We start from the raw sequence: 27255 nt of genomic DNA on the forward strand, positions 1-27255 counted from the left end.
GTATGTATAGAAAACCCTGACAAAGTGTCTAGAATACAGTCACTTTAAAGGTAGCAGTTATTATTTGTTATGTACATAACATTTATGATGTCAATGGTGTTTTTTAAAAATTCGTATTTGGGGCCTGGAGATATGGCTCAGTGGTTAAGCGCACTGGCTGCTCTTCCAAAGGACCTGAGGGTTCAATTCCCAGCAACCACATGGCAGCTTACAACTGCCTGTTCAGTTCCAGGGGATCTGACACCTTCACGCAGACAAAACCATCAATGCACATAAAAATATATCTTTAAAAAAATTTATGTTTGTTTAGCTCTTGGCTAATTGCTACACTGTGTATGATTTCCTGTGCTCAAAAAAATTATAAATACTACTGATGATCATTTTTAACATAGAACCATGGTAGGAGAGTGAAAGGTGTGTAACTAGAGGTGCCAAAAGTTGAAACTCTCTTAGGACTCTTGTGCAAGGAGCAAGCACTACCACGAGCTTCCTGAGGGCTCATAGTAAAGAACCCGCATGAGGCCCTCAAGGAAACATTTCTTAAGGAAGAGCAAAGAATGACAAAGCAACGCCTGACCAGAGCCCCGAGGTCTTTATGCCCTCATCGACACACGCACGTACATTAAAACCACTCGCATCTGAGGACAGCAGCCACAGCATTCAATGTAAACATTCTCATCTTTTTATAATACCTGGCATATCTGAGACTTTCATAAAATGTGCAGAATTCGCTGTTTCTTAGAGACTGCAGAGCATTATACAATGACTCGTGGTAACTGGCTCCTTCTAGTTCTTGGCTGTGACAGGATTAAAACAAACAAACAAATTTAAAAACAGAAAATCCTAAGATATGCATGTACAGATAACTAACTCAAAGGACAAAACTAGAAATTAAAATTAAGATTTCCTATAAAAATTTGCAGAAATCCAAAAAAGTATATAGCTGGATGTACTGCTGATGCCTTAATTGGGAGGCAGGGGCAGGTGGATCTCTGTGAGTTCAAGGCTATCTGGGGTTATACAGTGAAATCCTGCCTCAAAATAAAAACAAACAAATAGATAAATAAATGAGTGAAATGAAATAAAATAAAACAAAGTAGTAAAAATCAAAGAACTTTATAAGCCACTTAAATTCTTAAAAAAAAAGCTTCTTAGAAATTCTGCTTGGTCTTCAATCTTATACGCATTTGAGCAAGAGGCAGAAGTAGGATCTTTGAGTTTGAGGCCAGCCTAGTCTACAGAGTGAGTTCCAGGATAGGCAAGGCTACACAGAGAAATTCTGTCTCGGAAAAAAAAAAAGTTATTTTTGTTATTTTATTAATTAATTAATTAATTTTAATGTATTTATTTTTTAGTAATTTAATAACCTTAATGGAAAATATTTTCGTCAATTAGACTGGTTTTCAAATTTCATAGTGTAAGAGTTATATAAAAGCAGATTTATTCACATATATGAATATGAATATTTATTCATATATATATATTGTGTTTATTTATTTTGAGACAAGGTTTCTCTGTGTAGTTCTGGCTGTCCTGGAACTCACAGAGATTCATCTGCCTCTGCCTCCATAGTGCTGGGATTAAAAGCATGTACCACCATAGCTGAAATTCATTAAAAGATTTTCATATTAACGATTAAATCATACAGTCTCCTAGATGTTTTGGTTTTCATTTAAAAAATACAGTGACTTGACATACAGGTTACAACTTTTATCTTCTTGGGCACTTAGTTTAGCACTGTTTTTTGGTCTGGTTATCTATTTGTTTTTAAGGCACTGCCTCCTGTGTGGCCCTGGCTGGCCTGGGATTCATATGAAGACAGCACCAAACTTAGAGATCACTGGCCTCTGCCTGAGTGCTGTCCTACAGGTGTGCAACACTACTCCTGGTCTCATACTACTATTTTTTTTTTAAAGATTTATTTATTTATTATGTACAGAATATCTGCATGCATGTGTGCCTGCCTATCAGAAGAGGGCACCAGATCTCATTATAGAAGGTTGTGAACCACCATGTGGTTGCCAGGAATTGCAGGACCTCTGGAGTCAGTGCTCTTAACCTCTGAGCCATCTCTCCAGCCCTCTCGTACTACTTTTTAACAAAAGAAAGGCAATTTATCTTATCATCCAGCCAATGAAAGTGCTCGTGACAACGATGTAGCAAGAAGTGGAAGGGAGAATGCCTAAACTTTAGATTCCTCATTCAAACAAACATTATTCTCATAATGATATATTTTTAAAAATTTCTATCTTCAAAAATGCTTGAGGCAGGGAACAGAATTTCTCTAGTGGAAAAAGAGAATGAAATTCAAGCTTTGCTGTGTTAACTGCCTATTGCTATCTTAAATAGGCAATATATTGTGCAGCTATATTAAAAAAAAAAAGAACAAACCCAACACATTAATATTCACAGATAAGACAAAAACAATCTTTTAAAAATTTTAAAGTTTTAGATTCAGATAAAACCAACTTGTGGGGCCAGGCATGCTACTGGACACAGAGGCAGGTGGATTTCTGTGAGTTAGTGACCAGCCTGGTTTACAAAATGAGTACAAGACAGCCAGTGCTACACAGAAACACCCTGTCCGGAAAAACCGAAAGCCAACCAACAAAACAACTAGGAAAAGGTTAATCCTTTGAAAGGTCAGTTTTCACCCGGGTGGGGGTGGCAGGCACAAGTCTTTAATCCCAGCGTCAGGAGGCAAAGGCAGGTGGATCTCTGTGAGTTCAAGGCTAGCTAAGTCTATACAGAGAAACCCTGTCTCAAAAAACAAACAAACAAAAAGTTAAAAAAAAAAAAAAGGAAAGAAAGAAAAGAGAGAAAGGAAAGAAGAAAGAGAAGTCGGTTTTCTTCTTACTCGGCAGAACTGCAGAGGTCCCACTGCATACTCCTCCACGCTGCTTGGTAATGAAGTTCCTGCAGCTCAGCACCCCACTCTCTATTTTCTTGATCTAATCCTTTTAAGTAGATAGAAAGAATATGGGAGAGCCCCAAATTCTGCAAGGCCTAAGAGGAAAGAATTACAAAATAAATACACAGTCAAATATCTTAGCACAAACTAGAGCAGTGGTTCTCAACCTTCAAGAAGGTTAAGACGCTGCAACCCTTCAATACAGGTCCCTCATGTTGCGGTGACCCCTAACCATAAAATTATTTTCTTTGCTATTTCATAACTGTAATTTTGTTACTGATATGTGATCATATCAGTATCTGATCTGTGATCTCTGAAAGGGTCATTCAACCCCCAAGGGGGTAGCGACCCACAGGTTGAGAACCACAGAACTAGGGAGAGGAAAAAAACATAACTTACTAGTATCACTTAAAATTGTGAAAAATTGCTTAGCATATATACTTCCTCAGAGAATGCTAATGTTTGATGAAAAATACCTAAGCCTACTAACCAGAAATAGAAATAACAGTTTCTGGGACCAACTCTAATGCAAACTATGGTGCCATGAGAGGCACTCTCAAGAAATGTCTCTGCTATTGGCTAATAAAAATATCAACAGCAAGCTACACTGGCCTGTCCAGCTTTCCTGTGTATACCTGAGAAGGCTTTGGCCTAATGTCTGAAAGTGGTACCTCCAGACCGAGTTTAACTGTCTGCATAAACACTTTACTCATACACTGAAATAGTGTCAACAGTTACACTGATGATGGCTTCATGGAAGCAGACAGAGAGAAGTGTACCTGAATTATTCCCGACTGGCGGGTTGAGGAGGAGATTGTGGTCTCCAGGTCATATGTTACTAAGGCTTTCCCCCACATGGCTTCATGTTCATAGGTCCGTATTCTGTAGAAAGGATGATAAAACATCTTTGTTTCCGTACGCATGTAGGTCTTTAGAAAGTAGAATTACTACCTAAGAAGTGAAATTTACCTAGTAAGGGGCTGTGACATTTTCCCTCCACCACAGCCATACAGGCTGTCGGGCTCTCCTATACTTGTGTAGATCTCTAAGAGAAGATCCTGAGAAAGACAAGTCCAAGATGGGAGAGTTGAAAAAAAAGAGTCAGGTCATGAATTTCATAAGCTTCAAAATTTATCATTATCAACTCGTAACTCAGAACTCATAAATGTGTTATTAAAAAGTAAAATATATTGATATTTAAAAATAAAAAATATTCTTATTAACAGCACAGTAGCACATACAACAACATGATTAGCCTGCTTTAGAAGTAATATTCACAGGCTGGAGAGACAGGTCGGCAGACCTCCTTTTGCAGAGGACCCGGGTTTGATGCCCAGCACCACACAGTGGCGTATAATCTCCTGTAACTCCAATAGTATGGGACCCAATGTACTGCTCTGACCTTGGCAGGCACCAGGCATGCATGTAGTGCACTTACATACATGCAAACAAAATACTCTTATGTATAAAATAATTCAAATACATCTAAAAAAAGTGATTCTCACAGTTTCATGAATTAGGTAAAACATGTGTACCAACACATTAGGTTTTTTTTTTTTTAAATCACAATCAGCAATAACCAGAAGATGAAAGAATCTTGTCAAATGAAACTGTGAATGGAAAAATAAAATTCTCCAAAGCCTAACTACCAAAACTGGTAAAAATGAAGGTCATAAATTTTCCTTAAAATGTCTAATAGTTTGTAAAATATGCTGAGTATAAAGTAGCAATTTAATTACTTAAAATACTTTTTGTGGAGTTTACATAGGAAAGACTAGTGCTGTTTAACTTCTATGAGATAAAACAAAAGCAAGCAAGCAAACAAAGGAAAAATCAGAAGCTACATTTCATAGAAAACTGAGCCAGTAACTTAACTGCCTTGTTATTTTTGCTGTGGGAAATATTTCCTAAAAACAAATCCATTGATATTGGTATAACTCTTATTCAAATATTTCTATTCATAGACATATAATAAAACCTTGAGAGTTGAAACACTAGGGACCTAACAGTGCTTGGTGTAAGAAAGTACTTAAAAATTCAGTACAGGAAAGGGAAACTATATAGTACGGAGGGAAAAAGAGAAACATCATATAATGGGTCACATGATAAACACAAGACAGGGCTGAGGAGCGCAGGAGACACCCAGTAACTAAAATACGTGCCACAAAATCATCAAGACCTAAGTTCAGATCCACTGCACACGCAGGAAAGCTCGGGGCAGCTGCAGGTGCCTACGGTCCTAGCTCTGCAGAGGCAGCCAGGTGGATCCCTACAGCCTACAAAATCAGTGAGCTCTAGGGTTAGTAACACACGAAAGACATGACTAAATGTGAGGGTAAGTGTTAAGGAAAAAGAAAGGAAAAGTTACTAGCAGACTTAACATTTTATAGTTCATGGAAAACATTAGGCAAGTGTCATTTTAATGGAATGGAAGAAAAGGAGAGAGCAAATACATCATCAGAAAGCCTGGGTGTGAAAGGAAAGAGAACACAGAAGCTCCAGAAATGTTTTAAATGGTAAATGTCTGAAATGTTTATGATATAGTTCAGAAAGAGGACAGCATAATCAAGTTTCTGAGAAAGAACAGGTAAATAACTTGAACTAAAGGGAAAGTGTCTTTCTATTTTAACAAGAGAGATGGTTATGACAAGAGCACATATGGGGAGATTTAAGTCGCTTGTGGGAGGTGGTGGGATTCCTCCTATGTGGTGGTCTGAGTAAGAGTGCCCCACAGAGGCTGTTTGAATATGTGGTCCCCTGCTGGGAAAGTCTGAGAAGGGCTGGGAGGTGCAGTCTTAGGAAGGAAGTGTGCCACTGGGGTCTGTCTCTCCCTGCCCCTCACCCGAACTCTCAGCCATCCCAGCTGCCATGCCTTTGCTCTGCCATCATGGACTTTAAACCACTAAAACCATAAGCACCAAATTAAACACTTTCTCTTTTAAGTTGCCTTGGTCGTGATGTCTTACCACAGCAATAAAAAAATAACTGAGATATCAACTGTTCTCTCCAAGAAGCAGGAGGCAAGCTGGACACAACTAGAAAAAAAGTCAAGTTCAGAGTTGTAATCAAAGCAGAGAGGTTCAAACTGCCACTGCAGAGGAATGAGCTGGCCAAACAGAGTCCAGAATGCAAACCGTGCTGGAAGTACGTGAGGCAGTAGTTAAATATAGAAGCTTATAAATAAAGTTAAGTTCCTTCTCTATGACGTATGTATATATACACATCTATAAACAGACAGAGTTAGTAACCATAAGTACTATAAATCAATGGAAGAGGACACAATGACAAAACTGTGTGGCAGTTTACCCTGTGAGGCAGGTGGTTTCATGTAAGAGGATTCAAGGTCAGAAACGTCAGTCAGTTATTTATGCAGCACTATTTAACAAGCAGCAGAGTCTAGATGGGAAATCACTTCTCTACTCAGAGGATGGATTTTGTTTTGTTTTTTGAGACAGGGTTTCTCTGTGTAGCCTTGGCTGTCCTGGACTCACACTGTAGACCAGGCTGGCCTCAAACTCACAGAGATCCACTTGTCTCAGCCTCCTAAGTGCTGAGATTAAAGGTGTGTGCTACCATGCTCCGCCAGGGCATCATGGATTTATATATATGATGCTCAGTCTAGTGAGTAGCTTCAGTTTTAAAATCAATTATATCATTATGAGAAAATAATCTAACATTTCATATAAAAATCATTACAGAGTTACTAATATTTACCTGTAAGCTTATTCCAGTTTCTTCTTTACTTTTTTCACTCAAACTCGAAATAGTTGTACCTTGACTTTCTTCTTCAAATGCTGGACTTCTGGTTATCATAAGAATATCTCTTTTAATGAGGATATAGTATCTAAGAGGTTATGAATATATTTATTCTACACTTTAACAGAAAGAAACTAATTATGATTGCAGAAAGAACAGTAAGCCATTTATACTTTAACACAGAATAATTTAGAACTGGCATGGAAAAGACCTTTAAGAATATTAATCCTACATGTGAAAATTATGTATAATAACAATATTGTATAAATAGCAAAGTTATATGCCACAGCAAGCTTATTTATATAGAGGCAGGCCTGTTTAAAAATAGAACGTAAGTTTTGCAGTTCAGATCCTAAATATCCTTTCAGTGGTCTTACCTAAGGTTTAACTTGATAACTGCAGATATACATAGTAAAACCATAAGATACAATTTAACCCCCAATAAATTGAAAAAACAAAACAAAACTGATAAAGTCAGTAAGTGGGATCCACTGAAACCTAAGATTATAAAAGTAATAAAAAAAATGGGACTAGAACTCAGATTTATTCACTCTGAGACCTTATCTTTAAACCTAAGCATTTATTAAAAACTATGGTGTAATAGTTCCATAACAGACTCAATTTTGGTATCATGACTGCTACTGTGCCTATATATCCAGTATATAAATCAAAAACTACCATAAATGATAGCCCCTTCTAATATCTTCCTAAAACATGTTGTGTTTTCTATACTATTTTCCCTCAAAATAGAAAAAGGTCATTCTTTTCCCCCTTGTTCTAATGTAGCACTTCCTCTGATCCATCTTAACACTACACTTTGCTAACTATACAAACTGATTTTCGTATCATCTACAGTTTGATAACTACACAAACTAATACAATCACTTTAAGAAACAATTCAGTACTATCTTCCTAAGCTGAGAATGTGCACACCAGTAGTTCTACCAGTGAAGGTACATGCTGCTGACAGAATAGGTAACCAACTGTGCTATTGTCTCTCAGTGTACATGGGCAGTCACAGCTGAAGAATGACAGCAACAAGCAGCATAGACGAGTCTTATTAAAAACCTGAGTGGGAAAGTGGCACATAAAATGCCTTACAAAACTCACAAACAGAGAATACTAAACTGTATTTTCAGATTCATACTAATATGACAAAAATATCACCTAGACTTGAAGAATGATAAATATACACTGAAAATCATCTTTACCTCTTGGGAGAGAGCTCAGGAAGCTGGTACAGAGGAGAGCACCCAGTAAAAGAATGCTGCTGACAATATTTTACTTTGCTTTATAACCGTGAGATATAGTATGATATTTATTTCCAAATTATTCCAAATATGTTTATTGTTAAAGGAAAATTTCAGAAAGATGAAGACACTATTAATTGTATGACACTGCAAGTATAGAGCTGTAATTCACCAGGTAGGGTGGCTCATGCCTTTAACTCAGCACTTGATCTTTGCTTTTGAAGCCAACCTGGTAAACATACCGAGTTTCGCTGTGGCTGGGAGTACAGCGTGAGACACTGTCTCAAAAACATAAATAAAATAAAATAGCTTTTTGCCAAGATGGCGTTGAAAGCTAAGAAGGAAGCCCCTGCCCCTCCCAAAGCCAAAGTGAAGAAGGCAGTGCTGAAGGGCATCCACAGCCACAAAAAGAAGATCCGCATGTCACCCACCAGTGAGGCAGCCCAAATACCCTCGAAAAAGTGCACCCAGGAGAAACAAGCTTGACCACTAGGCCATCATTAAATTTCTTCTGACTACCAAGTCAGCCATGAAGAAGATAGAGGATAACAACACACTAGTGTCGAGGCTAACAAGTACCAGGTCAAACAGGCCAAAGTCAACACCCTGATCAGGCCTGACAGAGAGGAGAAGGCGTGTATGCGGCTGCCTCCTGGTTATGATGCTCTGGATGTTGCCGACAAGACTGGGATCATCTCAACTAAGTCCGGCTGGCTAATTCTAAATAGACACGTTTTCACACCATAAAAAATAAAATAAAATAAAGCTCTAATTCATTCAGTCAACAAATGTGTAGCACAGTTGCCTGACTTCTGTCAGGCATCACCCTAAGAATCTGGAACATTAAGACTGAAGCTGTCAACACCTGCTGTCTAAGTCTTGTTAATGAGCCTGTGAGCTGACTTTGTTTTAAACAGATTAGAGACACTAAAACTGAGATTTCAGTGTGTCAAGAGCATGCTAATAAAACAATACATGCACCTCAAATACCAACTACAAAGAATTCTATTAAACAATTTGAATAGAAAATAGTAGTGATTTGTTTACTTGACAGTAAAGGTAAAAGGGCTTCCCTATATTCTATTTACAAGCAAGCTGTGTTTACTACCTTAGATCTTCAGGTCAGCTCCTCTAACAGAGCAACTGTGAATTCCTGCACTCCTCAGTCTCTGTACACCTCATCTGTCTGTCCTTCCTTTCTCATCAAATCTCCAAGGGAAAAAGAACCCCAAAGAGACCATTAAAACAAATGTAGACACACCTGCTTGTAGACACAAGCAATTCTGCATGAGTTTGCTCCATTTACATAATGGCTGACTTTCAAGTTTAAGATGCTTTTATGTATACTCACAGAAGACGTAGCACTTACTCCTGGTTAACCAAAAACAATAACAACAACAACAAAAACAAAACAACAACAACAACAACAACAAAACAAAAAAACGATTCTATGGACCTATAATACTAAAACTCATTCAAACTACCATACATGTGTCTTCATGGTTTTACAGAGATTATGAACACATTGGGTACATGTTCTATAGTGCCCTCATAATGTAGATTTGTAATTGTTTTCCACTGAAAAGCAGAGATTTAAGTGTCAAACCAGGAGTGAAGAAATTGGTCTAAATCTATGTTAACTAGGCACAGAACATGGGAATTTGGGTCCTGCTTTTCCAACATAAACAAATACATTACATTTCTAGCTTAATGATATCTAAATTATTAGCAAAAATAATGGATGCGTTGGCATAACTCACATTTGTGATTTCAATGTCTTAGTAAGGCTGAGTTAGTGGTAAGAAAGTGAGGTTATATAGAAACACAGACACTAGGCTATTTCAGACAGACAAGGATTAGAAAGGAGGTTCATAAAGCATGTAATGCAATTAAATACCCTATGTTCCTGGTTATTTTTATCACAATCTATGATCACATTCAAATTGAAGTAGTTAGAAATATAAGCAAGTAATACATGCATGAAGCTTATTTAGTTACACACAGAAATTAGTCACATTATAGTCGAAGAGGAAGATGAATTCTGAAAGGTGAAGGGATTAGAGATAAATCTAATGTAACCAAAATTAGGAAATCATTCAATCATGAGAGCATGTGTGGATGGCTTACATTCCAAATGCTAGCTTAGTTACGGGGAATACATGAACAAGTATTGTCTCTGTCTGCTTGGAAACTTCCCATCTGCCGAGTCCTAATAATACAAACTATAATATAGTATATAAGTAAAATTTCTATTTTTTTCAGAGAATTACTTTTTTAAAAATAGTTTGCTTTGGATAGAAGATTTCTGCTTAAAATCTCTTTTAAATGGAGAAATGGGGCAAAATAAATCTTTACTATACTGCTGTTGGTGGCACATCTTTAATCCCAGCACTTGGCGGGCAGAGGCATGCGGGTCTCTGTGAGTTCGAGGCCAGCCTGGGCTACAGAGTGAGTCCAGGACAGCCAAGGCTACACAGAGAAACCCTGTCTTGAAAAACCAAGGAGGGTTGGGGGGACCAAAATGTCAAAACCCACTTACCTTCTCTCTTGCTCGTCCATGCTCTTCTTATCTGAGTAGATCTCTGCATAGAGCAGTGCTGTGAAGTGAGCAGCACAAGACTGAGCCACCTTTGCCACCTCAAGATAGTTCAAGTCCAGCCAGAAGGCATCATCAAAAGCTGTCCCTGAAGAGGGCCTGAAGCGATTAAACATGATGTCATGTCATTGCTAACATGAACAGTGAAAGAAGCACAGTGGTACCGGATATAAGTGCAAGCCACAGTTCTCAAGCACATGGTTGCAAACCAACCTCTCAGAGGATCTGAGAAAAGCTATGGATCATCACTCCATAGGAATCTGGGCTCTGCACCACCCTTTACATCACTGGCTGCAAAGGACAGCTTCACAGTCACTTTTAGAATAAAATCATTGTTTCTTTTTAGATAGAGAGGGGGAAAAACAACAACAACAATAACAACCACCACCCAAAATCATGTGATGTATTCTGATTGTGAACCTGATGTAACTTAGAAAGACCACAGATACAAACTTCTGGGCATGTCCTGTCACAGATTTCTAGACTAAGTTAACTGATGTGAGAAGCTCCATGCTGAATGCAGGTGGCATCATGTCATGAGCTTGGATCCTGGGCTGAGTAGAAAGGTGAAGTGAGTTGAGCACTCGCACCGATGGCTCTCACCAGCTGCCTCCTGCTGTTGCCACCATGCCTCCTCCAACACGATCAAATGTGCACCTCAACCTAAAAGCCAGAGCACGCCCTTCCTTCTTAAAGTGGTTTTTGTCAAGTGTTTTGTCACAGCACTGAAAAAAGTAATATGCATGGATCTTTTTTCTTGCAATTTTTGCTCCTATTATCAACAATAAACTATTTAAATAAAAAATGTGTACCGTCACTGGGCATTGGTGGTGCATGCCCGTAATCCCAGCACTCAGGAGGCAGAGGCAGGAGGTCCTCTGAGTTCTGAGTTTGAGGCCAGCAGGTCTACAGCCTAGCTTCCAGGACAGCTAAGGCTACAAAGAGAAACCCTGTCTCAAAAACCCATAAAGATCAGAACTGCAAACTGTAGATACTACCCTTTCCAAAAGTAACGATACAGACATAAGACAGCACAGTGGTGAACAGTGCTGGCTCTAGAGCAGTTAGCTGTACCACCCACTACTAGCTGTGTCATCTGTGGCAACAACTCAGTCAGTTCTGTTCTTATCTGTAAATAATAGAACAGCACGCACCACGTTTTCTACTTGGTCAGCACTTTAGTATAACATTTCTGAGGACATTCAAGTTCAGAGAAGTAAAACGTTCCACAGTAAAGAACTGCACATTTACTGGGTGGCGGGTATATTAGATACACTGTCATGGGGTTACCATACACCCCATCCTTAAAGTAGACTTTATACAACATTTATTCCCGACTATGTAGTCCTGGCTGTCCTGGAATTCACAGAGATCTTCTGCCTCTGCTTGGGGCTGACAGTATGCACCAGCATGCCTGCGCCCTTGTCCTGATCCCTGTGAATGAGAAGATGGGTGCTCCTAGACAGCAGGTAACAGGCCAGACCACACAGCTCTTAACAAAGCCCTGAGCCTGAACTTGGTCTGGCCCTAGTCTCGTCTTCTTGCTTAATTTTTTTTAAAGATCTTTTTTTTGTTTTGTTTTTCTTTTTAGGACAGGGTCTTTCTGTGTAGCCATGGCTGTCCTGGAACTTGCTCTATAGCCCAGGCTGGCCCTGAATTCAGAGATCCGCCTGCCTCTGCCTCCTGAGTACTGGGACTAATGGTGTGTGCCACTACATCAGACCTTCAAGGTTGCATAACAATAAGGTAATTGCCTGCTACCTAGAGACAATATCTTTGTTTTATAATTCTAGGCTGCTCTTAAACTATATAAGCCAAGGCTGTCCTCAAATTCACAATTTTTTCCCCTCAGCCTTCTAAATATTACAATTACAGATGTGCACCACTATGCCTAGCTCAGGAATTTTTATCTTGTACAATTACTATGTGTCAACTGAAAACAAAAATGTGCATTTTAAATGTGTCAATGTTTGTCATGTGTTAGGGTGCACATGTGAAGGTCAGAAAACCACCTTGGGTGTCAGTCAATGCCTCCATTCTGTGGAAGACAGGGTCTCTTGTTATTCATTGCTGAATTATACCAGGTTTGCAGGCCCACAAGCTTCTGAGGACTCTCTAGTGTCCTTTTACAGACACTCAGATTAGAGGCATGTGCTGCCGAGCCCAGCTTTTCTGAGTTCTGGGTATGCAGAATCAGGCCATCAGGTGTGCACAGCACGTCAGATTTACCCAGCAAGCACTTTACCCACATATCCATCTTCCTGGCCCTAAAAAAATGTTCTCTAAAAAAATAATTTTTATCGTCTCTGTGTCTTGCCAAGCCAACATCAACGTCATTCTGCCTCATTAAGTCTGAAATAAATGGCTCCAAGACGAAACCACCTCCCAGTGACAGAAAGGGCACTCACGGCTACAGTTGAGTGCTTTCCCAGAAGAGGACCTACTATAAACAAGATAAACCATACACTTGCTAATCACAAAGAAAGAAAGATACTACAAGACACACACACACACGCACACACAATCTGTTAGTGAAATGGAATGTTATGAAAGGTATGCACTGTTTGCAGTAGAAATGCACTGAGGGTCAAAATAATCTATTAATCTTCTATCTTACCATCTCATGCTTTACTCCCTACTGCCATTACCACCACACATACCTGTGAGGCATTAATTACCATGTGTCCAAATTACACATGCTACTGCACTCGGAGTGGGGTTATGGCCAACACACCCATCCCTGGTTGAACACTTTAAATTAAAAAAAAATGCATTTACCATACATAACCTACTGAAAATCACAGCAACACAGTACACTATGTGGGGCAACAATGCTTTTTTGTTTCTTTGTTTATGTTTTTGTTTTTGTAGACCAGGTTGGCCTCAAACTCACAGTGATCCACCTGCCTCTGCCTCATGAGATTAAAGGTGTGCGCTACCACCGCCCAACAACAAAGCTTTTTAAAATCCTCTTTATCACATGGCTGATAGGGAGCCACAATCCAGCATCCCAAGAGAGAACTGCTGAGCCTAGTGGTGCACTCCTTTAATCCCAGGGCTTGAAGGCAGATGCAAGTAGATCTCTGTGAGTGTAAAGCCAGCCAGAGCTACAAAGTGAGAACAAGGGGAAAAAAGATTGTGTTGTATTATCACCAGCCTGGAACATGATCAAAATTTGGAGACCAATTTCCTCTGAACATTGTTGAAAAAATCCTAAGGTGGACCAGACCACTCTGAGTCAAGACCTACAGCTCTGTTTCTCCAGATTTCTGATAACTCTGCAGCAGCACACATCAGCTGCACTACCCATTTTGAGCTATTTCTGCACTTTGTTAAAAATCCCTTGAAAGCCTGGGCCATGGTACACACCTATAACCCTGCACTCCAAGTGGAGGAACATGAGGAATTCAAGGCCATGAGCTACATGGGAATTTAAGGGCACCTTAGGCTACATATGGCCTGGTCTCAACAAAGATATACTGTAAGGTAACTTCCCTAAATCAATTGTCATATCACAAAATTACTACCAATTTTCATAAGTATGGCACAGAGCAAGAAAAGCTTTATTCTGTAACAAAAGATGATAAAGGAAGCATCCACCTCTAGCTACTCTAAGAAGCAGTTAACGAGCAGCTGCAGTACTGAGAGCAACCTGGGAAAGCCGTGGGCTTTTTCCCCTGTTTTCACCCATGTGGTGAACTAAGGCCTGCATGACGTAGCCACAGCGGTGTGCCTGCTGGGACAGATGGGACAAGAACTGACAGCTTCCCACACTTAACCTAAGTGCCGCCCTGCTAAAATTAACTGGTGTGATGCTTCTGTAATTTTAGCAGTCTGAAGCAGTTGCGCATAAAATAATCAGGTTAAAAAGCAGCCAGAAGGAAGTTACACTGTTCAGTTCTCAAACCCAAGAAACAACCGTGACCACATTACCTCTTCTGCCTTCTCAAATAGTCGACAACAGCAAGCATGGTTCTTTGTGATCTTCTATCCAAACAGCATCGGGGAAAGTGCTCGGACTCTGGCAGAAACAGAAATATCTTTTCTCAGTCTCACACTGCTGTAGCAGTACCTTCGTGTCCATGCGCCCTTCCCCTCCCACCCTGTGGGGTTCTGATGGGTGGTGTACCCAACACAAAGGTGCTGCTTAACAAACAGAAATCGTCATTAGTGGCATCCTTTTTGTTTCAAAAGAAACAAATATGTGTAATACCAAGAAAAAGTTATGTTGCAAGTTATAATTTGTTTCTGAAGCAGGCATTCCTTCTGCTCTGAGACATCGGGGATGTTGCCTGTGCTAGATGCTCAGAACATGTATAACCACAAACACATGAGGACTGTTTCTGCACACAAAGCCCACTGACTAACCTGGAGGCTTTTAACACGGATTGACAAGTGCCGTGAGAAAAGAGGTAAGAAGACGTGTGAGAGCAACCTCACCTGGACTAAGAGAAGCTTGAGAGAGAAAGTTACATCTGAAGCCGAAACACTGATCAGTCAGAAGAAGGGCAGGGTACCAGGAAAAGTCAGCAGAGACCGAGGGGCCGCGGATGCTGCTCAGTTGCTAAGAGTGCTTGGCCAGCCCGCAGGAAGCCCTGCGCTCAATCCCCAGCACTCTATAATCTGGGTGTCATGGCACATACCTCTACAGCCAGCACTCGAGAGGTAAAGGCAGAATTAGAAGTTCAAGGTCTTCCACTGCTATATGAGTTTGAGGACAGTTTGAGTTGCTCTCTCAAACAAAACAAAACAAAAACCCATGTATCTGAGGTGGCTAGTAGCAAGCAGAACTCAGAACATACTGAGATAATCTCAGCCTGCTGAACCAGAGCTTGAAGGCAGAAAGGATGATGGTGACAGAGGTACCAGAACTGGCAGGATTTGGTATTCAGAAGGGTAAGAAAGGTCTTTAGTGTGAGCAGCAAAGGACCATTTATTTTTATTCACAAAATTAACTTTAAGATTCATGTGAGATATTGACATTCAAGTTAAGGTGTGAGACTTCCAGACACCAGAAAGATACAGCATTTAAGATCTATAGGAATCTACATTTATTGTCATTTTCAATAACAGTTTTATAAATGTGAAGTTCAAAATTTAATTTAAGGCAATAGAAATACTGGCACTCTAAACAGAGATAAAAACTATATGCTTTTGTTATTAAGTGGTCAGAGCATAAACAATTGTTTTAAACAGTACTTAAAATATATTTAAACTTTAAATGGTTACTTATAAGTGTGGAGCACGCATATTTGTATTTCCCAAATCAAAGATAAGTGATATTTTAGATAGTCTGTAAAGTCTCTGTAATAATGTTTACTTTAGGATTTAAAAAAAAAAAATTACAGTTATAGAGCCAGGCACAGTGGTGTAAGCCTGTAATCCCAGAACTCAGAGGGGGAAAAAAATACAGTTACTTATTTTTTTAAAATAAATTTAATTACAATAACTACATGTGTGGGCACTCACTGCATAGAGCTTATGTGGAGGTCAGAGGTCAGCTTGTGCAGGGTAGTTCCTTTCACTCTGTGTGGGTTTTTCTTCAGGAGTTTTTAGAAAAGATTTTTAAAAATATGTGTGTGGGTAAGGTATGTGCACATGAATGCAGGTAAGAGGTGTCAGGTCCCCATGGAGCTGGAGTTAAATGTGAGCCACCTGCTGTGATGTTGAGAATTTAACTCAGGTTACGTATTTTCCAATAGCTCAAAGGTTGTTTGCTTGTTTTTACATGCAATAAGATACCATGATCAGCAGTCACCCCACTCTGCAGGGAACATCAGATCTTCTTATCCCTACATTACTATACCTTAGTAACCACAATGGAACAACATATCAACTCTGAAGGACACCACAGACATGTCAAATGAAGGCTGCCATAGTAAAAATAGAAAAACTGATAAAACTTAATAATCACAATTATGCTGAAATGACTATAAACTAAGGTGTGGCTTTTATTAAAATGGTTATTTCTTGAAATGCAACATGTGAATTTATGCCTGTTTTATGCTTATATACACTAACCACTATAAATTAACAGTATGGAACTGTTGTTTTATCCTTTTAAAGTTTCAGTTTGAAGAAGTGCTCTATAATGAATCCTCACTTGTGTTTGTATGTGTTACATGTACTATGCATATTTAAACTCTAATGTAATTTCTCTCCCTTTCTCTTTGTTTGCTAATGTGTGCAGGTGTACATGTGGAGGCCAGAGGTTGACACTGAGTGCCTTTCCTGACTTGCTCTCTCTATACCCTGAGGCACAGTCTCTCAACCCAGAGCTCACTGTGCAGGCTAGCTTAGCTGGCGAGCTTGCTCTGGAGATCCCTCATCTCCATCTCTGATAGGCTGAGATGCGAGGCGGGCTATCACGCTCAGCTATGTTTTACGTGGGTGCTGGGCATCCAAACTCTGATCCTTGTATTTGAAGCCCTAGAAATACTCACTTCTTACCATAAAAGTAAAACTGGAAGAGTCAGTAAAACACAATTCAAATGTTCCTTTAAAACAATTTTTAAAACTGGAAGGATATATTCCAGATGTAAAAAAATAAATTTATGTTTATATACATCTGAATCTAAACATAGACATCTGGAGTTATGAGTATGATGATTATGGGTAATTTTAAAAAATTACAGAACTTTTATTGTCTATAAAAATATGCATGACTTGGTGATAAAAAGTTTTAAAGAGTAGTTGGCCAGAGGTCTAAAAATATGAAAACTCCACCATGTCTCTAGCATGGTACCAAACACGAGGACAAGTTTCTTTACATGTTTTTTTCCTTTGCTAAAATGGAGTGCTGTGACAGTTACATCTGCATCGTAAGCATGACGCCCGATGCAGAGAACACACAGCAAGCTGCTCTGCCATTTACTGAGCCATCTTACTCTGGAGCTGAGAGGTACAAACACTAACAATTAAACAGGATACCTGAGTCCGAGTTGGCAGGAGTTGCTGATCTGCTTGCTTGTGAGGAATGTTTAAAACAGCTAGTGAAAAATCCTCGGACATGCGTAGACAGCAGAGTTCGCCACGATTCGTGTGAGTCTTGGAGTAAAACATCATGGATCAAGTATGGCAGCACAGTCTGACAAAAGTCAGTTTTCACCTAGAACACAGTAGACAGCCACTCAATTGTTTGAATTAGATATCACAATTCATTTAAAATGTTTATAATATTTCTATGAAAAAGTTTAAAACTACACTGATCTCCTATGAACTCAAAAATAGTATTAGGCCACCACCACCACCACCAGCACCACCACCGAAGGTGTGTATCAGTTAGTGTTCATAAAATAAAGAATTAAAAAAAAAAAACAAAAACTAATACTAAACAAAATAGTTCAAAACTTGGGAGATGGTAGCAGGAGGAACAGGAGTTCAAAGTCATCCTTTGTTACACACTGATCTCCAGTTGAGTCTAGAATACACAAGACTCTATCTCAAAGCAAAGCAACAACAAACAACACTAGGACTGACCCCACTGCCTGATGCGTTAGAAGCACATGCTCTCCCAGTGAGCCAGACCTTAGACCCCAAACACTATTAGCTATGTGAACTGGCTCACACACTTACTCTCTGCTGAAATCGGCTCTACCAGACCTTCCACGTAAAACTGATTATTGCTGCCTACCTCTCTTCACTCAGAATGCATGCCAAAGAACGCCAGCTGACAGTGAAGAAATAAGAGCTGAATTTCAATAATTTATAGTCACAATTACTTTAAGTCTCATTACTATTTATTCTAGCAATTTGCAGTATTTAGCTAGTATGCTGCTTTCTTAAAACTAAAGCCTGCCATGTAGTCCTGGCTAACTAAGGACACCCCCTTCAATGCATTTATAGCAGCTGGATGTGGGCTATACTGCAGGCCAATGATACGTTCATCACTTAGTATTATTTTCAATGCAAATCACAATCAGAGACACAGCTGTTTAAATTAATGGGAAAAGCAAAAAACAAACAAACAAAAACAAAAAACCCAGGCTCTAAGTCGGATTAACCCTCTTACTTCACACATTGGCTTTAGTAACTGAAGAACTTCACTCTGTATGCATCCTCTGTCCAAAAAGGCACACGTCAGCGTCTTTATCCAGATGTCATGACTTTCACCTTGAGGAACCCACAGATTCACATCGTCCAGGCTTTCTAAAACATCTTCTTTAGCAAATCGGGGTACTTCCAAAAACTAGAAGCAGAAAGTCATTTCCTATGTCAAATAAATATCCAGGCACAGTCGAATCTGTTTCCAATAAAACAAAGTACACTTAAACTACACCCGAGGCCTGCGCATGCAAGGCAGGTCAGGAAGTAAAGGTTCTTGCCATCCACCCTCACTGGCCCAAGTGTGATTCCCTGAACTACAAGTGTAAGGAGAGAACTGCCCCTGGCATGGTGTTCTCTCACCCGCACCTGAGTGCCATGGCGCGTATACACACGCGAACACAAACGCACACATACACAAGTATTTAATAAAAAATTCAATCTGAGTACAATGTTGGTTTTTTTTTTTTAATTTATTCCGTCCAGCGTTTCTCTGTGTAATAGCTCTGGCTGTCCTGGACTCACTCTGTAGACCAGCCTGGCCTCAAACTCAGAGATAAGCCTGTTTCTCCTGGGAATAAAGGTGTACGCACCTCATCTGGCCATTATTTATCTCTTAAAAATTAAACAGATTAGATTAGGAACGGTGGCTCAGGCCCAATTATTCAAGAGTTGAGGCAAGAAGAATTTAAGTTCAAAGCCTGCTTGGTATCTTAGTGAAATTCTGTCTCAAAATAAAAGTAAAAAAGAGCTAGGAGTATAGGTCAACAGTCAAGCACAAGGCCCTAAGAGTCAATCCCTGCCACAAAAAGAAATGAGGGGAAGGGGAGAGTGCACATTGAAGATGAGGGAATTTAAACTGGCCAAGTAAAACTGTGAAAATGCTGCTGGTGTAGGAAGTGAGGAGCCTGAGGAGTTCTGTTGTCCGCTCTGTCACTCGCTGGCTGTAAAGTAACAGGTCACAAGCTCTGTCACTCGCTGGCTGTATAGTAACAGGTCACAAGCTCTGTCACTCGCTGGCTGTATAACAACAGGTCACAAGCTCTGTTACTTGCTGGCTGTACAGTAACAGGTCACAAGCTCTGCCTCATCAGGCTCATTTGCATAACTGGTTCAAGCCTACCACAAAAAGTGGTTTCAAAATAAAATATAATTTTAACATGTTAAAAAGATACTATATAGTCAGGCAGTGATGGCACATGTCATTAATCCCAGCATTCAGGAGGCAGGGGCAGGCAAGTCTGGTCTACATAGTTGAGTTCCAGGATAGTCAAGGCTACACCGAGAAACCCCATCTAGAAAAACCAAAACCAAATCAACCGACCAACCAAACAAACAAACAAAACAAAACAAAACTAACCAAACATAACTAAAAAACAAACAAAAAAACACGAATACTTTACGTTAAGCTATATTACTAACTTCATTAGCAGTTTCTATTATTAATTTTACTGAGAACAAAGCTATGATACACTTAAACAGGTAAAAACAAGTGCACAGCGCTGTCGCTTTCTGAGAAGAGGAATGCTTAGAGGCAGGAGATGCAAACCTATTAACGATACCACAGACTGCTTTCATCGGAATTGTCATGTTGACCAACACACACGAAAGAGGCTCTATGTCTTCTTACATTTTACCAAGGCTGTCTGCGCAAGACATGCTTGTTGACTGATCACAACACCTAAAATCATCAGGACCCATGACGCATGGTATCCAAGGGTCTGCTATGCTGGAAAAGAAATCTCCCTCAGCCCCAGACCACCACTTCGTTAGGTTATGTACTTTCTCTTCTCTGTTCTGCCAAGTGAAAACTAACAAATCCCTTGAATTCAGTATTTACAATTGGAGTTTTTCTAGTAAGTACATAACAATTTTAAACAATTTGATATCCATAGCCTAAAACAAATGTAACCATTAATCACATAAGTGTTCAATAAACATTTATTACTTAAAAGACCTTTTTCCTTGATGTTCTGAAAGGCTGTAGATAGGTCAGCATGGGATCTGCTGATGTCTTGTAAGTCTCCCAGAAATTATGTCCAGTCTTTGTAGCCAAAATGTTTTTCAAACAGGTAGCAGCAGCTGATCGAATTTTTACACTGAAAAACATGTATTAATCAATTTACTTATCTGGAATGCTATGCAAATTTGATGGGAAATTTTTAAAACTAAAATTTAATATATTAGAAACTTATTACAAAATTTTGTATCATTGAAGAAAAAGTCAAAGGATTCCCTCAATAAGCAATCAATTCAACAGCAATTCTCTTCATTCTATACAACAATGAGACTATGTCACATTGACCATAAATTTAAAGATTTCTTTCTTTCTTTCCTTCCTTGCCGTACCCCCCCCCCCCCCACAAGGTTTCTCTGTGTAGCCTTAGCTGTCCTGGACTCACTTTGTGAACCAGGCTAGCCTCGGAATCACAAAGATTTGTCTGCCTCTCTACCTCTGCTGGGATTACAGGTATGCGCCACCACGCCAGCTAGTTTAAAGAATTCTTAAGAGGAAGTACTTGGAAATAACATAGCCTGATAAATATGATTAGTGAAAATGGCAAAATCCTAATTGAACTGAGGAAACATGCTGATAATATTTTCTCTAGTGGTATAAATTATTTTTGAGGTGAGGTATAATATCTTCAAATGTTAAATTATTACAAAAATATTTTTGAAGGTACATACTTATCCTCACAAAGCAGTTATTTAAAAATCATTAGCATTTAAAAACTCTAAATGAAAAGTAAAACTCTTTCTTATTAAAACAAAAACACCACAGGAAATGGAGGGCTACAATAGCCCTGAAAATATGACAACTGACAAAAAGAGTTACCGGGCCTGAAACTGAAGTAAGTTATCAAGAATAGGTTTAATTTTGGTCAGGTATGTTTTGGCTAGTTACTGAAAAGATGATCTCTAAACCTGGATTCATTATTCCACACCTTAGCAAATCCTACTGTGTATGTTAGAAACACAGCCTAGTCCCATCCATGTCCATTATCGGTCTCCTAATTCATATCACAATCTTTTTTCCTCTGTACTATGGCGCTAATTAGCATAACCAACTCCTGCTTCTACTTTTGCCCCTTAGTCACTGTACCGGGTAACTTTTTTTGTCAACTTGCCACAAGCTAGAGTTATCTGACAAGGTGCCTTCATCAGACTGCATGTAGAAAAGTCTAGGGGATACTTCCTTGATTAGTGATTGATGTAGAGGGGCCCAGGCCACACTGGGTTTAATCCCAGTGTTGCAAACAATTAATAATAATACGAGAGTAACAAATAAGAAATTAATAAATAATGGAAAGAACCGAATTTCACAACCAATAAGTTGAAATTTTTGTTTTGAACAAAAAATAAGTAATAGAAAATTCTATTAGTTTAAGTCTTCTGAGTTGACAAAGCTTTTGCTTCATGGATGATTACAGAAAAAACAAAATAAAGATTAGCTTGAAGGAATAAAGCACTCTGGTTTTAAAAATCACTTAAATTCTTTACATTCCATTATGTACGTTATGATTCTGTAAGTGAGGGGGACGTGCCCGACACAGCATGCTTGTGGAGGTCAGAAGACAACTCCCAGGAGCAGCTTCTCCCTCGGAGCTCTGTGGACCAGACTCAGGTGGTCAAGCTTGAGGACAGCTTCCTTTACCTATTGAGCCATCCACCAGCCTACCTCCCTGTATTTTAACTGTGGGGCACTTCCCTTGCTTATCCTTTGTCTAACTTAGTCTCACTAGAATTTAAAACAGACCTTACTCCTTATCACTGTCAGGTGTCAGGAACATATGGTGTATGAGCACACAAATCAATAAAGGAGTTTCATATTTTAAATGTAAGAACTTAAAATATGAGCGAATGGCCTGGTGGTTAAGAACACGTGTTTCTACAGAGGATCGGGGTTTGATACCCAGCATTCACAGGATGTTTCACAATCATCCAACTCCAGTTCCAGGGTATCCAATACTCTCCTCTGAGCTACCTGGGAATCAGGCATGCATGTGGTGCGCACACACACACACACACACACACACACACACATATATATTATAATGTGATATATATATGTATATATATATCACATTAATACACATAAAAGAAATGTAAAGAGCATAAAAAAAAGAATAGAAAGAAAGAATTTGTAAGATAACGTGTTAAGTGGGGTATGACGATCATTTTCCTGAAAGCCAGCTTGGTTTCTCTAATGGGATGATAGGCACCCAAGGACTCACCTGTCCTCTACCAGAGCATTGTTCAGGGCAGTTAGCATTATCAAGGTCCACTGAAGTTGTTTATCTTCAGGTAACCCGTGGGCTTCCGGATACGACGCATCTTTGTGATGCTGTACAGCTATAGTAGAGAAATCCAGAGGACCTATCTCTCCCAAGCACCTTCCAACAGCCTCTACATAGACAAACCTCATGTTAGTATAGGCATAAACAGGAAAGCATGCATTTCCAATTCAAAAAGTATTAGCACTGCTTTGTTATGCTTCAAGATTTCAGTGTTTTCTAACATTGGGTATAAAAAGAGCTACAAAGTACATCAATGTTGTAATATATTTTTCCCCCAGAGAAGACAGGAAATAAGTTAACATGTAACAGAATATTAAAAGCAAAAGTATTAACATGTCTGGCATTGTATAAAGTATCAACTTTAAAATCTTTTAAAAAATTAGCATGTCATAATCTATCATTCATAAATTTTAAATATACAATTCAGTGAAAAATTTAAACATATATCATCATGTGATCTATAAACACAAGCAGCTTTATTTTCTTTCCACCTTGCACACTTTTCATTTCTTTTCCTTGCTTGATACCTCTAGCTAAAAGTTCAATACAGTGCTGACGTGTGTGTGCTAAGTGTGATATGTATTACATGTACAAAACAGGACCATTTTGTGTTACCTAAGAAAGCTACTTAGGATTCCTGGAGCAAACCAGGGCTACGGCCAGAAGCAGAACAATGAAAAAAGATGGTAATTCAGGGGTGGACAGAGTTGAGGGTTGTGGTAGGGTTCAGTTTCTAGATCTGAGTGGTGCATGCAAAGGTATTCTTTGATTGTATACAAATACTTAAAACTAGGTACATATAATCTATATTCATGTCTATACATAATATAAATGTAAATAAAAGCCAACCTACAAGTTAAGTATGCTAGATAGCAGGCTCCCACCGAGAGCTGAGACAGACGTGGGCAGTGCACCAGCAGCACTTACTCTCCTCACTCTCAGTCAGGGACTGCTGTCATGCCAGCTTCTAGCTAACTTTAATCATGTGACATTTCTAGTCTAATACCACCAAAGCTAAATGCTTATATTCAACATGATTTTGCCAATTTACCTTGTATTATATTATGCCTAAATGGCAGCAACAAAAGACTTAAATGGTATTTTTACAAATCTGAGCTTAGGGGCTGGAGAGATGGCTCAGTGGCTGAGAGCACTGTCTGTTCTTCCAGACGTCCTGAGTTTAATTCCTGACAACAGCATGGTGGCTCACAGCCATCTATAATGGGATCTGATGCCCTCTTCTGGCATGTAGATATACATGCAGATAGAGCACATAAACATAAATAAATAAATCTTTTTTAAAAAATCTGAGTTTAACCAACCTTCAGAATATTGTTTGCTATAGACAAAATAGCTATTGAATATCAGTCATACTTATTAAATATTTTAGAAGTAAGAAGGTTACATTTATTCTGACTAGACTAAAGAAGACCATTCACCTACATCATTTACCTAAAACTTCTCTTTCGCCAGTCTGGTTCACTGCCATCTTGGATAACTGCAACAAGCTGACAACCAGCCTCACCACAATGCCATCTTGTGGGTTATCTAGGAATAATTTTGAGAAAAGTGCTTCAATTATCATAAGGACAACACATATTGGTTTTACACCACTCCCCAAGCTAGGACATTTTAGAGGTTTTAAATTATAAATATATTTTTAAAATACTTAGGGATGGAATTTGAACTTCCTTCTCAAACACAGCCACATGAAAATGACTAGCAAGTTCTCCCAAACAGATAGAGAAATGTCTCGAACAAGTACAACAGAAAAGTTAATACCTTAGCAAAGTCACAAATAACTAGAAACATGTAAGAATCATTCAACACAAAAGCTGGAAGAGCCCTTGCTTTAGAAAGGTCTTTAGAATACCACACAGTATTCAGAATTTAAACCCACACCATCATCCAGTGGCCTCTCTGCAATGATGAAGCTTCAAATGATGATGGTGTCAAGCTGACCAAGAAGAATTTACAAAATGAGAAAGAGGAAGATGAAATCCATAATGTTAAGGTTAATATTCTAACGGGGTTGTAGAGATGGCTCATCTGTTAAGAACAATTGGTGTTCTTGCAGAGAATCCTGGTTCAGTTCCCAGCACCACATGGCAGCTCACAACCATCTGTTAATTCAAGCTCCAGGAGAACGCAAGGACCTCTTCTCTGGCCTCCATAGGCACTGCATGCATGCGGTGTACAAATCATACATGGAAGCAAAACACATACATACGTAAAAATAAATATTAAAAAACAAAAAACAAAACTAGTACCCTGCGACTCTCTCATAAGATCTAGCATCTGCTCCTTATGCTGTTCCAGCTGCCGTCGAAGATCCTTCAGTCCTTCAAGCCTGGTGAGTGGAAGTGGGTTGTAAGCACTTACTGAGAGGAAATGGTTAATCTCCTGAAGGACAGAATTAACACAGTGTTAGCTGAGTTGCACTTGCTAAGTGTGAAGAATAAAACAATAAAAGAAAAAGAATACTGTCTATGATGCTGACACATAAAGCAAACATGGAGGAGCTAAGCTCATTCTTCCATTTTCATTATGACAATGTTTGCAGGGTTTAATTTCTAAGAGAGTCTCTTATGTATATTAGATCTCACATAACAGACTTCAACAGCAAGCTGAACTGGAAGGAAATGTTTCAATTTTTATTTACTTCACAGTATAACTTGAATTACAATCTAATGTAGTAAATGTTTTCATATTGACAGTCTTCATAGAATGATTTTAAAATTATAACGTTTAGAAGAATTTACACATAACTGCTGGGAGCAATTGCATGCTGAGTTGGCAAAAGCAAACCAGTGAGCTTCCTGGAAGCAGCCCAGGCGTTTCTGTACGGCTGACGAATGGGTGTGTCCCTGGTTTAGGCAAAGCCTAAATCCCAAAAATCGGCTTGCTTTGTCCACCAAATGTGCGTACATTTTTGCATGCTTCTAAGTTTAGTAAGTTTAATAAATGATAAGCAGTCCAGAGTGTTTTTTCTGCTTTTTAAATTAGGACTCAAGCCTCCAGCAAGACACTGTTAACCCCTTGTTGCTTACAGCAGGCAACTGCCATGGCTGAGGGAGCTTATCCTTTAAGTTAAAAGAGCCACCTGGCTTAGCTGATTCAGACCTCCTGCTGTTAAACAATAAATGGTTTTAGCTGGTGAGCTGTTTTGGTAGCAGAAGAAAAGCCTGGATAGTTCAATTGATAAGGCTCCAGACCCCAACTGGTGGTGTGGGGGAGGTGGGGCGGGCAGGAAGGGACTTACATGAGCACATGCCAGTAATCCCAGCACTTAGGAAGCCGGGCCAGGTGGATCACTGTGAATTAAAGGCTAGCCTGGTCTACGAATGAGTCCAAGACAGCCAAGCTACACAGAGAAACTGTGTCTTGTAAAAAACAAAAACAAATAAACAAAATCCAGAGGTTAAAGCCCTGCTACCTCTCCTTTCCTTTCCTTTAAAGTTGCTCGCTGTGGCCTCAAATGGCAAGGTTACCAGGTTGAAAGTTTAAGAGTTAAAGTACAAAGGAAAAGCACCAGCCACCAGCTGGATATTGCTTACGCTGTGACCTGCCTTGGTCTACCCTGTGCGCTGGAACTGGCCTCTAGCACATAACTAAAGGTTTATAAAGATTAAAATTCTAAATAGCATCTCTAAACATTATTGACACTCAAGAAAACAGATGGCACTGAGATATTAATGAACCATATGTATGTTAAAATTAATATAAAATTTCAAATTCATCTTTGTCAGGAAGCACTGATGCGAATATGCACAAAAATGTGTTTTGAGAGGCTGAAAAGACGGCCCAGTGATTAAAAGAGCGGCCGCTCGGCCGCTCTCGCCCAGGACCTGCACTCAGCCTTCACAACTAATGTCAGGTGCCTCAGACCATACACAACCTCAGCTGCAGAAGAACACGAAACCTTTTGGCTTCTTTGGGCACATATACGTATAACGCATATATACAGAGACACATAAATTTAAAATATTTATGTATATTTTAAAAATAGTTGGACTTTATTTAAGAAAGTAAATCTCATAATTACTTTTAATACAGAATGTATTCTGTCCTTACCATTAAAGCATTAAAGTTTTAAAATAATACTACTGCCTATGTTCTGTAATACAAAATTATAAATGAAACTTTTATTACCTGTAAGAGTGAAAAAGTTCCTCCACTATATTTGATTTTCTGTTGAGTAAGCCGCAAATCCTTAAAAACAACATGGTCAGGGAAAGGATCCAAAAGCTTAATGGTGACAGAGAGGTTCCTGTTGTCCTTGTTGTCAATCACTAAGTACTTCAACAGGTCCAGCACCTACATAATTACCACAGGAGAAGAGACGCTCTGATTGCAGTCAGAGAGCCAAGCCCCATTATAACTGATCAACAAACCTCTGCT

At 39.2% G+C, this 27255-nt stretch overlaps 1 protein-coding gene across 4 annotated transcripts in view; it reads right to left on the bottom strand.

The window, feature by feature from the left end:
- Positions 1–27255, bottom strand: part of ATM (ATM serine/threonine kinase) — a 99388-nt gene that overhangs the window by 25834 nt on the left and 46299 nt on the right. For all 4 annotated transcript variants that reach the window (XM_084784301.1, XM_084784300.1, XM_084784302.1 and 1 more), the window contains 14 exons: positions 27007–27171; positions 25125–25257; positions 24307–24402; positions 22792–22963; positions 20514–20655; positions 18525–18701; positions 17444–17621; positions 14447–14534; positions 10457–10612; positions 6626–6713; positions 3881–3969; positions 3691–3793; positions 2858–3006; positions 693–797 (listed from right to left, as the gene is read on the bottom strand). In XM_084784301.1, coding sequence (XP_084640427.1) covers positions 693–797; positions 2858–3006; positions 3691–3793; positions 3881–3969; positions 6626–6713; positions 10457–10612; positions 14447–14534; positions 17444–17621; positions 18525–18701; positions 20514–20655; positions 22792–22963; positions 24307–24402; positions 25125–25257; positions 27007–27171 — 1841 coding nt within the window. The remainder of the gene's footprint in view (positions 1–692; positions 798–2857; positions 3007–3690; positions 3794–3880; positions 3970–6625; positions 6714–10456; positions 10613–14446; positions 14535–17443; positions 17622–18524; positions 18702–20513; positions 20656–22791; positions 22964–24306; positions 24403–25124; positions 25258–27006; positions 27172–27255) is intronic.

This window comes from Acomys minous (genome assembly GCF_964271855.1).
Source record: "Acomys minous genome assembly, chromosome: 5".
Taxonomy (NCBI): Eukaryota; Metazoa; Chordata; class Mammalia; order Rodentia; family Muridae; genus Acomys; species Acomys minous.